At 30.8% G+C, this 14,843-nt stretch overlaps 1 protein-coding gene across 1 annotated transcript; it reads right to left on the bottom strand.

Moving 5' to 3' along the window:
* Nucleotides 1-1,335: 1,335 nt before the first annotated feature.
* On the bottom strand, nt 1,336-5,288 carry LOC18049934 (NAC domain-containing protein 21/22). Its single transcript, XM_006443757.2, has 3 exons — nt 4,933-5,288; nt 2,692-2,957; nt 1,336-2,008 (listed from the first exon to the last, which is right to left on the bottom strand). The coding sequence occupies exons 1-3, from the start codon at nt 5,099-5,101 to the stop codon at nt 1,523-1,525; spliced, it is 921 nt and encodes a 306-aa protein (XP_006443820.1). The 5' UTR covers nt 5,102-5,288; the 3' UTR covers nt 1,336-1,522.
* Between the last annotated feature and the right edge of the window lie 9,555 nt (nt 5,289-14,843).

Genomic DNA, 14,843 nt, shown 5'->3' with positions numbered 1-14,843 from the left:
TCTAAAACTTTAATACAAATTATATATTTTTTTTGTATCAGAAGTTCTCTTGAAAATTATAGGATACACTTCCATAGTTGGTTGACTACATATCTATATGTTGTACTCTGAATCAAATAATAAACTTTAATGAAAGGTTAATTTGGAGTATCATAGCTAGAAAAAAATAATGAAAAATATAAAATATGAACAACGTCAATTTTACAGAAAAAAAAATTGGGTGTTTTTGGTGTGTGCTTCTTTCTTTGTTGGATTTTTAATCAGGTGATCATTATCTCTATTATCACTAATCAAGATTATGGAGATTTATTTTCAATTAACATAAAAATCGGGTTGATCAATTTTTGTAATCAACGAAATTTTAGAATAATATTAATGATATCATTTATGTTTTCAATAATACTATGAGTTTTGATGGGACTCGCATTAGTGTTGGTATGGTTGCAGGCTCGCAACCACCCATGACTTATACTTCAATTTAGTTTATAACTTGATATATTTATCTTAATGTTATATTTTTAGTTCAATAACTATTCAATCACGAGTAGATCACTCAATTTGTTGGATCTTTTTCACATGAAAAGTTAGTATAAACTTCTAATTAACATTCATAAAGTGGCTCTATTATTGCACCATATTAAAGCACACATGCGATAATTCTCAACTATATATAAACTAATTTTTGAATAAGAATTACGGCTATAAGCTTTCATATATAGATAACGTATGTTATACCTTTATCGATCCATACAAGTTGTGCATGTGTGAATCTGGTGCAGCTATTAAGAGGTTATGGACCGCTATTTGCCCTATCTGTCACGAGGAATCTCTAGCTAGCCAGAGCTGCTCATAAATGTCGTTGGGGAATCTTACCTTTGTTTAATTAGAATTTGGTAACGTCACTGATTATTTGACAAACTTTTGAATGCTTTAATGAAATTAAACAAAAGGCCAGTGAAACTGTCGCTATCGTAACGTCTATGATTTAACACTACTCTACGTGAGCAATTTATATCAAAAGAAGCAGCCACGTTGTATGTATACTTGAAAAAATGAAACTCGAGTCGCTAATAATTGAGGCATGCAAAAACAATAAAGATAGGATGGAATCATACAACTTTTCGTCACGCTAAACCTAACAAAGCTTCATTCGTGGCGGCTGTATAGTCATTTTATTTTTTATTAATTAATGAAACGAAACTCATGTAACTTTTAGAGAGATAAAAGAGCAATAAGGGTGACATTAATAGTACATATTTAATTTGTACATATGCTGCTGGTCGAATAATAATGTTTGTTTATATCCCCACCCCCCCCTCAAAAAAAAAAAGAACATTGAAAACCAAAGTATTTATGTATATACACAAACACAATCTTCTAACATATATTCAATCAAACGAAACATGAAGAGCTTGTCCCTCAAAGCCAAACAGCGCACAAATAATAAATCACAATCAACAAATGGGTACTTTCGTATAAACTTAAACTATGCTTAATTTCTAATACTATATATGCATATTTTTCATAGGAAAACCATGCTGTTATCCAATTCAAATCTCATATCATCCTCCAAGTTTGAAGCCACGCCCCCATTATTATCATCATTTTCCAAGCTGCAGCAATTTTCTTGCAAATCCATCTCCATCTCCCATATGAACCCATAATCATCATCATTACTTTTGGAGCTAATAATGTCGTTGCTTTGGTTCTTGTTGTTATTCTTTTGATCTTGTGATGTCGGGAACTGAAGAAGGTTAAGCATGGAATTACTACTTTGGTTATTGTGATTACGATAGGAACCAGGAGCTGATGAAGAGATGTGCTGCTGCTGATGATAACCAAATGGCATATTGATCATTCTACAGTCCGCAGTTGGAGGAGATGCAGCTGATGGTGTAAAAGATGAAGCATTATTATTAGCTGCACTCTCGTAGATAAATTGTGGGCTTAGGTTCTCACTGTTCTCCCCCTTGCTCTTGTGAAAAACTCTACACAATACCCAGTCCTCCTGTAACCAAAATATCAATAAATAAATAAAACCAATACTATATATAAAAATAATTTCATTAATATGCAGCTGTCAAGGAGATAATTTCATTAAGAGCTAATTTTTAGTATGAGTTACGCATTTAAGGTTATAACTAAAGCTTCTATAACCTACCACAGGTAATATAACAAATATAATTTTATTAATTGAAATGTCACTACCAACTTGTCGAATAATTTTTTAGCCTAAATACACGAATGGAAATAGAGGCGAAACTATGTTGAAGATTAAATTTACCTTAACCCTAGGTGAAAAAATGTTCTATTGATCGAAAATAAGGGTCTTAATTGAGATTTCTTCAATAAATTTTATATTTTGATCTATCAAGTTAACAGTTTTTTTTTGTTTCTCCGCTATATATGGTCCTTCTTAATCAAAATCTCGGTTTCATCATTACTTACTTGGGAGGATGTTGCTTATAGCAGAATATTGTACAACTGATGTGACGCCTCAAATATGCGAAAACTTCCGGGTAACACACAGAATAAAGGGTTACAATATTTATACGAGCCAGGGCCAGTTTGGAATTTTCCTAGCAATTTCTTTTGAATGCCAATGGGAACAATATTCACTATCTAACTTTCTTAATGAGTTTCTATAATATAATCATAACAATAGTTGAAAGAGGAAATGTGAAAACGGACCTTAGGAGGCATGTGTGGGGTCTCCAAGCGAAATTCATGCATGATCCAACCTGTTTTGATCCCATTGGGAGCTCGGTTCCTGTAAAACACAAGCGTCTTCCTCATCCCTACGAGCTCTCTGGTCATTGGATCAATCACCGTTCGATCTTTCCCCGTTGCCTTCCAGTATCCAGATGTTGTTGCCCGATTCGTCCGAAACCCCGTCGCATACTTTCGGTCACGGAAGCTGAAGAAGTACCACTCGCTTGCATTGAGCTTTGCCACCTCTGTGATGTGGTAAATAATGATAATAACAATAATAATAATATTAGTAAAGTTAATTATATTAATCAATAAGATAAAAAATCCCTTTCAAGAAAGATCAAACATCCACATCAAAATTATTTACATTCAAGGAAATTGAAAATGTTTAATAAGGTGCACTAATGGGTAGTGAAAATGATACTGCTTTCAATTTAGAGCTACTGTTGAAGCGACGCTATAATATGAATAGTTTTGACTGTTTTATTCTTCTGGAGAAAGACTCTTATTATTATTATTATTATTATTATTATTAATTAACAATCAATTAATTAAAAATATTTTAATGACATAGAAGTGACCCAACAAGTTACTTGAACCGCAAGAGAAATTAAACGTTCAGTCCTCCCGTTAACAAATTTAATCTTAATTTTAATTTTCCTATGACGCGTTATGGCTTCACAGGTCAAAACCAAAAAATATGTTTGCTCCGTTTTCAGCAGTTCATTAACTGAAATAGGGGACCAGTTACGGGTGGCTGCTATATTTTATTTTATTTTTATTTTTGTGATGAACTCAGAAATAATAGTAAGAATCGTCTATCGGCTCAGAACGAGCATGCTTGCGTGAGTGAGTATGTGTGTCTGTATGTGAGGTCATGAAAAAGAGAGATAAAGAGAATTATTATGTTGTTGAAAATTAAAAAAATTAAAAAAATTCACTGATTATAATTGATAAAACTTGCTTATGAATACTCTATTCAACAGTTTTTACTATGCATGAATATGAGTTTTCTGAGTTACTGGTACCTTACCTTGGTCATAGTGAGTTTCAGTTATGGTAAATACAAAGGATTTGAGCATCGATCACCGTTCATAGTTAAAATAGCCATTAATGTATACCCTTTCGCTTTTAGAAAATGATTTTTTTTTTTAAAAAAAAAATCAAGATTCTCTTTTTATCTTAACTTTTTATTTAAAAATGTCTAATTAATTTGACTCCGAGAACTTACATGCTTACAGAGAAAACCAACCTATCGTCCTAGTCATTTTACAATATTAAATCAAAATTATCTAAGAAGTTTAACATCATATTGCAAGTAACAAAAGGATAAAAAAATCTTTACAGAGAGAGATAGAGAGAGCCGGCCTTGTAATATGTTGGTTAAAAATTGAAATATTGAAATATTGTTGCATGTGATGGGTTTACAATTAAAAAATTGCAAAGAAATTTCATGTTTGTTTCCCTCTCTCTCTGATAGCGACGAAAGAAGACAGAAGAGGTATAGAGATAGAGAGAGAGAACAAGGATGAAAGATGATTTTTTTCTTTTTCTTTTTTTTTTTGGGTTTGTCCTTCCAAGGCTTCCGATGATCAGAGGGCAAGTACAGAAGATGACTGAAATAGCTAATAGAGAAGAAAGGAGACAGAAGAGATATACAGAGAGAACAAGAATGAAAGATGATTTTTTTTTTTTTTGGTTGGTTCTTCCAAGGATCCAAATAATAAGAAGGCAAGTACAGAAGATGACTGAAATAGGTGACATAATGATATCACGAGGGGAAAAAAAAATTAAATGATCTAAAAATTCTTGAAGCAATTAAGTTATATTTACTGAAGTAAATTGCATTACTATTAAAAGAGACAACAATTCAACAATTAACTATCTTAATAAATACGAAAACGAATCATCTCTGTTCTCTCTCGCACAAATGGGAAACATGCATGTTTTTGTAGTTTCTCTTGCATCTGCTATGTTTCGGGGGGAAAGAAAAAAAAAAAAAAAACACCATGTCTGTCTTGCCTCGTACAAAACTGCATCATGTTTTATTATCTGTGTTGTCTTCAATGCTAAAAACCCACCAACAAAAGTGAGTACAAACTACCCTACTTGTTTTAACTTTTATCATGCGAATCAAACAAATGGCTAAAATTAATGATTGCACAATCAAAAGCTTGTGATAACTCTACTGAAAGATCACTAACATGGTGATAAACATACCGGGAAGCTGCCATGGCTCGCATGTATGCAAGTCAATTTCCACTAAGGTTCCCTTCAAAACTTCTTCATTGGCAATCTTTTTGTAGAGGTAATGACAAACCAACTCCTCATCACTAGGATAAAACCTGAACCCAGGAGGCAGTGTAGCTCCAATATCTCTTAGCCCCATATTAATGCTTAAAAAGAATATGTTTCTAATAATCAATTAAAAATGAACATAAAAAAAAAAAAGAAATAGAGAGTATGCAAACTTTCTTGTCCAAGGTTGGAAGAGAAGCAAAATTTAGTTAAGGGTATTATGGTAGCTAGCTAGGAGAATGGAATGTTTATGATGTAAGGAATTATAAAGAAAGGTGTATATGATTTCTTTTCTTTGTATGTGGACTTGAAAGGGTTTGTGTATTTATATATAAAAAGGGTTAGAGTTTCTTATAATATTCTAGCTAAGACCATGCTTGTGTAATTAGTTAGTTATAGTAGGGAAAGTTTCAAGAAAAACCAAAGTTACAAGAAATCTTCTTATTAAGATTAAGAGTTTGCAAAGAGAATGGATGATGGATGTGTCTGTGGGTATTGCAATATTTTGATGCAATCATATATATGGACAAAATTCCAAACCAATTTATTAGACAAAACCCTCCAAAACAACCCTTTTTATTGCTATTATTTAAATCCCATATGTATAATTTTACAAAGAAATTACAAAAAGATTATGAATCCCGTGAAGGGTAACTACGAAAGTAATATGTTTGGACAACACGTGGCATACGCGTTGCAAATTTTAATTAAATTTTAGCAAATTGTTCATCTTATCAAGCAATCATATATTAACCAATCATTTTAATTTGTCTTAGGTAGCGTTTGTTTTTTAACTTAATGACTTAAAGTGACTTAACTTAATTAATTAAGTTAATTAGAGGTGTTTGTTTTTATAACTTAGTGAGACTTTTAAGATAATTTTGACTTAATAAAATAAACTAATTTTTTTAGCTTTTTACTTAATGGAGAAATCTGAATTAAGTCAATTACTTGCTAATGTAAAAAATATCCCTGTTTTATAATTTATTTTTCATGTCTATCCCAAAACTCACCCATAGATATTTACCCCACATAAAAATATCCCTGTTTTTTCTTTCTTATATTATATACGATAAAATTTGAAATTTATGGTATTTTATATATTAAAATTATAAAATAATTATGTATTCACTTGAATATAGTTTTACTTATAAATGTTAAAATATTGTGGTATTTAATATATTATTTATTTGACATTCAAATTTAATAAGGATACAAATGTAAAAGTACATATTTTCAACTTTTTAAGTTGAAAAAAACAAACAACTTAATACTTATTTTCTGAGATTCAAACGAAAAAACAAACATTTTATTCAGATTCAGACATTCAGACCTATTCAGAATTCAGACTAATTTAGGTCTATTCAGATTTCAGACAAAAAAACAAACGCCACCTTAGTCTAGTTTCTTGATCATTTTCCTTTCCAATTGCATTTCTTCTCCGCCCACTACTAATATTTTCTTATTCTTTCTTTTTTATTTCACATGTTATTTAAAATCAATAAAGGGGTGGGCAAAACAGGTTTTTGACTTGAACTATTATAGTGAACCGAATCAAATTGAACCAGTTCCGCTCGTCTCCATTTTGATTTTCTTCATTTTTTTTTTTTCATTTGAGATTGAATATCTCGCGAACCAATCCTGAACAGATGTGTTTATTTGAACCGAACCAATTGAATCTTGTCGTTTCAATCAGTTCAGTTCAGTTCAATTCATTGTTGAGTAAATAAATGCCCTGTATTTAAAATATTTTTGAAAATATTTCGAACACTTCTATCAACGATCCCAAAACGGCCTGCCAAAAAGAAGAAATGAAAAAAGAAACAACAAAAATCCTATAGCTTGGAGATACATACGTATTTTAGAGCACTAATTATTTGGCTAATTATTAGGAAAGAACATATAAAATAGAATATCTATAAATATGATTAATTAATAAATCATCAATATATCTTATTAATTGCTTATGTGGGTTTGGTTAATTAATTAATTGGTCTGATTATTCCATCAGAGGACCATCATATATTGTCCAGACAACCGGGAAAACACGGACAGCTGAAAAAAAAAAAAAAAAGAAAGAAAAATTCAAAAAACATATAGCTGGAAAATAGCATAGAGTATGCTAATCATGAATTCAAAACAAGTCCCATCTGTTCAATTCATGATCACAGAAGAAAGCTTTGGATGGATGCAAAAGGTGGGCCGAAGATATTGTCTTTGATCAAGGGGTCCACAAATGATCAAGTACATCACAGCCATCAAGCACATAGAGAACTTATCTGTATGAATTTGGTGATTTTTGTTTTTGAGTGTGTAATGTTTGAAAGGCAATAATAATAATGAAAATATGGACAAAATTATTTTTGTCACAATACATAATGCATGAATCATCTTTCAGCAAAAATAATTAGGATACTGTAGAGAAGATGATGACTGGACTGGGGTCACCATTTGCTAGCTACACTTTATAATGAAATATTAATAATAGAGTTCAATTTTTCTGTATGAATGCGACCCCTAAAACCTTAAGATCCAGCAAATTTATACTACTGTGTCGGTAAACAATCAAAATTGCCCTTTAATTTATTTCGTTCAAGATATCTAGTAATAGATGCTAATTTGTCTCTTCAAATTCAGGTCATTTTCGCCACCATACAAAATAAATAAATGTAATATACACATATTCAGCCCTCCGATGGTAGGTGATTTGTTGTGATCATGTCTCAAAAATATTAGTTCAAGTGTAATTGTGTGATAGCAAATCAATTATATATTAATAGAAGAGTATATTTTTGGATAGTGAACAGCAATTTTAATTTTTGGGTGAATGACATTTTTAACGTTCCTCAAATATTTTTTTTTTTAACCATCTGGATTCATTATAAAGTTTCAATAAACAAATTCATCCTTGGTGCTAAATTATTAACAAAAAATTAAAACGCATGGTTGAAAGGTAAAAGAGATATTTTAACATACAAATTGATTGTTTGACATGAGTGTATGTACAAATTTATACTGGTTAAAATTTATGTTTAGGAGTCGCACTTACCAATATCAATAAAACTGAGTTGTTTAAAATTTATACAAGACCCTAATGGTGAAACAATTTTCATAAGGAACAAAAGTATCATTCTCTCTTAATCTTTTTTTTTTTTCTCTCAAAAACAAATTTTACAAAAAATATTTGGAAAGATATATGTCACGAATTGTTAGGGCTAACTTGCATTGGATGCATGTGAATTAATTGCTTCAAAAATGGAAAGAGAGAAAGCTACAGGTAGGGGTCGCGATGGATAATAAACTCATAAGTCAAGATGAGTCGTCGAGGTTTCTTCAAAAGCTTGATAAACTTAACAAGGCAAATGCTGCAACCTAATATATTAGCATGCAGTAAAGTCAAATTACTATTGCGTGGCGCTGGGTCGAGTTATTTATTCTTTAATAATTAAGAATTAATTATCGAAAATTTGAAATCCTTAATTAACGGGAGAGGAATGCGCCGGAAGACATGTGATGCCATAAAGAAAGTTACACGTCATGACTAGATGACGTATAAGACTATATATTCTAATTAATTCCTAAAAACAAAAAGCAAAAAAAAAACAAGATCTAATTATATCTATCCCAAGCAACGAAAAGCCAACACAAATGAATGTGAGTTCTGAGATTAGGGATTTTTTCCAAGCTGGGAATTTTTGTTAGGTGTGTGATGATGATATACAAAGAGTGACGGCTCTATGTTCCTATTTTGAATGGTTAATAATTTCTCAGGTAAATGTTAGCTTCTTTAGCCCTTAAAGATTTGAGTCCTAGCCAGTTAATATTATTCTTATTTTTTAAAATGACTAAAATATCCATATTGTATGTATCTATATTTTGATTAAAATCTTATTAATTTTAATTTATATCAGACAAAAATAATCAAAAAAAAAAATTCAAATTTAACCACTGTGAAAGTAACTTACTTGGAGCATATAGATGATTTCAATTATCAAATGATCATCAATATCCTTTCATTCAAATTGCACTTTTCACTTCATACACTCCCATAAGTTATGGGCTCTTTCATTATGCATGGGACATTTTATTGATTGTGATTTAATTTGTTAGAAACCAAAAGCCAATAATGTTAATTCTTGTTTCTGGTTCCATTGATTTTCTAATGATGGAGCTACAAATTTCTTTCATGGGGCCAGCTTTGTATATCTAAAGGGTTACATCCTGTCAAAGTTACTGTATTGTGACTGTTTTACCAATAAAATCTTGCCAATTCAACTTGAAATATATGCTTTAGAACCCACGTGTCTTTCTTTAATTTTATCTGGTAACTTGTTCTTAATCGTGTTGGTGTTATCAAAATCATTTCTCTATGGCCTACATACAGTTAATACGATATCCCATAGAATTAATTAATTAGCATTTATGTATACGAGTGCATATAAAATTAATATTTCAATGATTATCCTAAGATTTGTACGCCGTATTGATAGTAATGTTTCTTCATCATCTTCCTGATTCCAGGGCTTCTTACCTTTTTCGTTTATCTTTAAAACTTGCTTCTCTATTTGTAGCAAGGGAAAAAAAAAAAACTACTTTGTGTGACGAATGGCAAAAGAGTTCTTTAATCTACTCCAAAAAGTACTTTTTAGAGAATTGATATTGGGCAACTTTTGCCATATATAAAATTTATTGGCCAGCTTTTTTTTCAGCTCGATTCCACGAACACCTTTTTTGAAAAATAAAAAAGTGTTCTGTGCATCGATTGCTTTATACACTTTTGAAAATTGTGGTATTGAGATAAAGATTATTATGACTCATAAAATTAAAGTAACGCAGCTCGTCGGCTAAATTGTATATCCCTTAAGGCATGTTCTTTTAGTTTTAGATACTGAAAGATAAATCCTTTTACAGTTCAAGGAAAATATTCAATCGTCCATTATTTTCCAAATGATCATCCTGAACGGTTGGGGCTTAGAGTACTTGATGTCCTATGCGATTTCCAACATGAGCATCTGTGATAGTTACTGTTAATTCTATTTTTCACCTTTAGAAAAGGACACTGATATATATTTTTGGTCGTTTTTAGAAATATGATGACCAATTGAAGTCCTAATCTAAAACCCTAGTGAAGGATGAAACAAATAAGAATATAACCAGAAACAAAAATAGATCCCCTCATCTCAAGAATGGACCTAAAAAGATATTCTAATCTTATGCGATGTGGGTTCATTTGAGTTTATCAAAAGAGAGTAGAATTCAATTGAATTAATTGTGGAACCGATATGTGAAACTTAAATAATAAAGTTAAGTCTAATGACTAATGGCAAAGGTTTTAATTAGCTACCCAGCCATACGAATACCACTAGACACCTCTTTGTCAACCAAGCTAGCAAGCTAACGTAGGCTACAATTAATTTAATCAGATTATCGTTGGCGACTGCAGCATCAAAGGGAATTTCAAACAGTCCATTTGAAGCTGAAATATGGAATAAAATGGCACCCTCAATGGGACTACTCTGTGCCTATATCATTACTCAGACACAGCCACAATAAATATAATACGACTTTATGTCATTTTCAAAATTACGACAATTAATTTAAAAAAGTAAATAACAGTTTGGAAAACGTAACCCACATCAAAAGATTCGGTTATTGATAGCTTGAAAACGTGGGAAATTGTTATCTACAAGTATAAGCATCGTTTTGGTGTCCGCTTAAGATGTGATTGCAAAATTTGCAATTACACAGTTGTATCATCAAGAGTAAAATATAAACATGGTTAAATTCAAGCCGTCGCTGCTGCGGCTGCCGCCATCGCCATGCATGCAATAATGGCAATGGCTTTATATCGACGTCGGCGAGGACTCTCATCGTTTGTTTATTTTCAAGAAAACAGGGAGACAAGAGAAATGTTTTTTTTTTTCTTTTTTTTTTTTGTGTTTTGGGAGAGGGGGGGGATGGGGATTTGACGTACCTGTACACTCATAAATCATAATCATGTATATAATTTAAACAAAAAACGTTGCCATGGTTCTTGTGTTGACAGCTGGTTCGCTTATTATTATTATTATTATTATTATTATTATTATTATTATTATTATTATTATTATCATTATTTCATGAATTAAGCAGCAGCTACATGCCTACATGGCAGAGGCTTCGCGTGTCGGGGCTGTATGAGTTTGATGACTTTGCATTACACTGCCAGCTTTTCATTTTCTTTTTGCGCCGCAAACGTGTACTGTGACCTAAACCAAAACCACACTTGTATGTAAATAAATGTCGAGAGAGAAAAAAAAAAAAAAAAAAAAAAAAAAGAGAAGATAATAAATTAACACAGTGTTTGCAAATTTGCAAGAAATTCAACCACACAAAGAAGAAAAGTACAATTCATGCATGATGATCACATGATCACAAAATTTATTTAGAAATTATCAGAGTTACATATTGGAGATGAGACTGCTCTCCACACATTATGATTTTATGCAGTTGAAAGCTACATTATAACTAATCATAATTAACGTAATTATTTGTACTGACGGTGTGATATATATAACTTAATTAATCTAGTACGTTGCTGAATCAATAGTAATAGATAGAGTGATCACGTTTCTGTTTTAACCTTCCAATAATGGAGAGTCGAGGTTGCTGTCAGAATCCGTGATCTTTAAGCTAAAACGATCGATCGAGGGCGTTTCAATTTTCAAGCTGCAGATATTTCATAAGAAAATCAAACTTTAATTTAGATAGGCACCCTAGCTAGCTTGCTACATGCGCCATGATTTATTGGTCGACAATTATACCATAGGATTTTACGTTGGAAGAGGAAAAAGAATACACGTGTTAGATTTTGCTTCGATGTGTGTGCATAAATAAATTATACACTCACACAAATAACAAATGTTTTCAACAATCATGTAGCTGAAGATGATACACCCCACACACACGCATATCAATCAATCATGATTCATGGGTCTCTTCTCTTCTCTAAGATGCCAAGCTTGAGATTCCTATTATAGAATATATGGACCTACAATTTTTTTTATGATCAAATTAATAATTAATAATTAATCTATTGGGGGATGATTATTCTAAAACCTGCAGGGCTTGATTTTGAATATTGATTTGAGGTATACGGAAGTCCCACATGCTCCTAATCCAAAACCAATCATCACTATTATCTTCCAAACTTTGATTCTGTCACCTGCTTCATAAGGTTGGTAGCATTAAATCTGCGTACAACCAAATCCCCAGGCCGCCACATTGCCTTTGGCTACGTCTTTAATTAGGGAAATTATTCTTCACGCTTGTGCTTTATAACATTATGTACGAGAACTATTAACATGTGGATCACAAATTATTAAGCTATTTGTTTAATTTTGTTCACCGAAAAAAGGGAGGAAAAAAAATGCTTCAAATATTCCCTAGCTCTCTTGTTCTACTATTAGGTGGCATATATACCAACTATTTTATATTGATAAATTAATGATTATAATCAACAGATTTCATTTACGGATAAATTTTCATAGAGCATTTCCATTTTAATAAAAGATTTTATACTTTAATTAATGATATTATTTTTGTAATAGTTTAGCCAAATACTATGGTACTCACAATTGATGTTCTCGGGAAAATCAAGCAAAGAACCAACAAAATCACGCCTATGATATATAGGGTGCGTTTTGGATTGAGATTGGGTAGAGTTACAACATTAAAGTGCTTGACAAACACCAGTTACTGTAACTTAGAAGTTATATTGATAAGATTTTTTACTTGTATTATGGAAAATCCATTATATCTTTAATAATCTTGTCAAAATTATTATTTAAATTTTATATTTACTACAAATCATTAATTTTTGTTTCATAATTACATCATTTTTTTTACAGCAGCTGTAAATTTAAAAGTTACAGTACCTCAATTTTCAAACAAGACCATAATTATGTATAATTGCTGCAAAAGAGCAAGGTCTTATCAGCCTGGCTACACCAGGATTGTTGGGGTAATATATTTGGTTTCATTTGTGGAGCTTATGCTCTTTGCTTTTTGTGTGTATATATACAAAGCTTTTGTTTTTGTAAATATGCATTATAGAGTGCGAACATCGGCACCTAAATATATATATGTGTGTTTTCCATTCAAAACGTCAGAAACCTAGCCAACTATCATCTGCGCCTAACTCCATCTGTTATGCTAATCCTTTTGTCCTAATTAACAAATAATTTTTTTTTTATAACAAATCGAAAGCTGCTTCTGATTTGTTCATGCTTCTATGAGAGAGCACCTTAACATACAAGAAAAATAAAAGCATATATATTTTAAATTGTCACTAACAACGAAGGCAATATCTTCCACGAGAGACTACGCGATCCACTTTGACACTACTCATTGGAATAATTAATTAATTAATTAATTAAAGAAATAAGACACTTTTCTTGTATGATAATATTTGCAATTAAATAAATAATGATTGAGATTAACAGATTACACGGGAAAGCAGTGACATATGTATTTATATACGTGGCTCCAAAACCGATTGATTGCGATACATTTCAAAACTTTAAAAAAAAAAATTAACTGTTACAGAGAATATTATAACAGTGTCGATGATGCAAAATGTTCTTCATATAATTCTTTATTTTATCTCATTTTGTAATAAAATTGAAACATGCCGCAAATCACGTGTGGTTCGATTAGAGTCGCATGTATATATGTATATATGTATATTATATTTATTCTCCAAATCTTTGTAAAAATATCACATATTTAATTTAGATGCGTGTTAATTTCATGCGAAATGCCTAAACTAATGACGTGCTCGAGATCTGTAATTGGATTCAGGAGTATATTGACGATCTTTTGCATTATTAAAAAAAGTTTAGGTCACAATCCGGACGTCTCGATGATATTATCCACTTGATTGGTTAGTAGTAATGTTAGCTGCCAAAATTTATAATCCAGCGACAGCGATAACTGTTATACTGTTTTAATCATTTTACAACGGGATTGTGTTTTACAAAATGTCTAATGTTGTATTTGCATAATCATGTACAAACTGATGCGGCATTATATAGTATATAATTGATTGAATGAAAATATTAAATCAATCATTTGGGCCAAGTGATGTTTCCATTCAACCACTCATGTGATGCAACTTCAGTTCGTACAAAATAGTTATTAAAAGAGTTTGTAGCTATGCTTTTTACAACTATATTGGGTGCTGAAATTTATTTACATGTTATTAAAGATTCTTTAGATTGACCATGCAATTAGAAGAATAAAAATCATCGAACTATATAGTTCACTGGGAAAACAACAGAGTGAAGCTTTTATATAGTTAGACATTATTAGGTCTAGACACACAAACTTTACAAATACGAATTTCAACTAGTTAGGGCTAGTTTGGTAATATTGTAGCTTTAAAAATAATTGTTGTTAGTTGTACTATAAAAATAATCAACTGTGAAAAGAATCAATTAAAAATTTAGTAAATTTTATTTCTAGAAGTACCGTGAGATTTAAAAATAGTTATATGTGTTTGGTAAATCTTATTGTTAAATTGCTATAAGAATGAGAATGACTGAAAATCTGAAATAAATATAATATTTAAAAAAATTTATTTACACATTTATAAATATGGGTATATAATTATTTCTATTATGTACATAAAATATTTGATAACTAAAATAAATTATTCTTTTATAAATTTAATTTTTTATCTCAAAGTAATTGGTAATAATAATAATCTATTTAAATTTAATAATTTTTCTTAATTGAGAAAGGATAATTTTGAATTTATATAATATATGTGAGCATATATATGGAATTGAATT

This window comes from Citrus clementina, unplaced genomic scaffold, assembly GCF_000493195.1.
Source record: "Citrus clementina cultivar Clemenules unplaced genomic scaffold, Citrus_clementina_v1.0 scaffold_3, whole genome shotgun sequence".
Classification (NCBI taxonomy): Eukaryota; Viridiplantae; Streptophyta; class Magnoliopsida; order Sapindales; family Rutaceae; genus Citrus; species Citrus x clementina.
The sequence above is the reverse complement of the archived record's forward strand: the minus strand, read 5'-3'. Positions and strand labels throughout refer to the sequence as shown.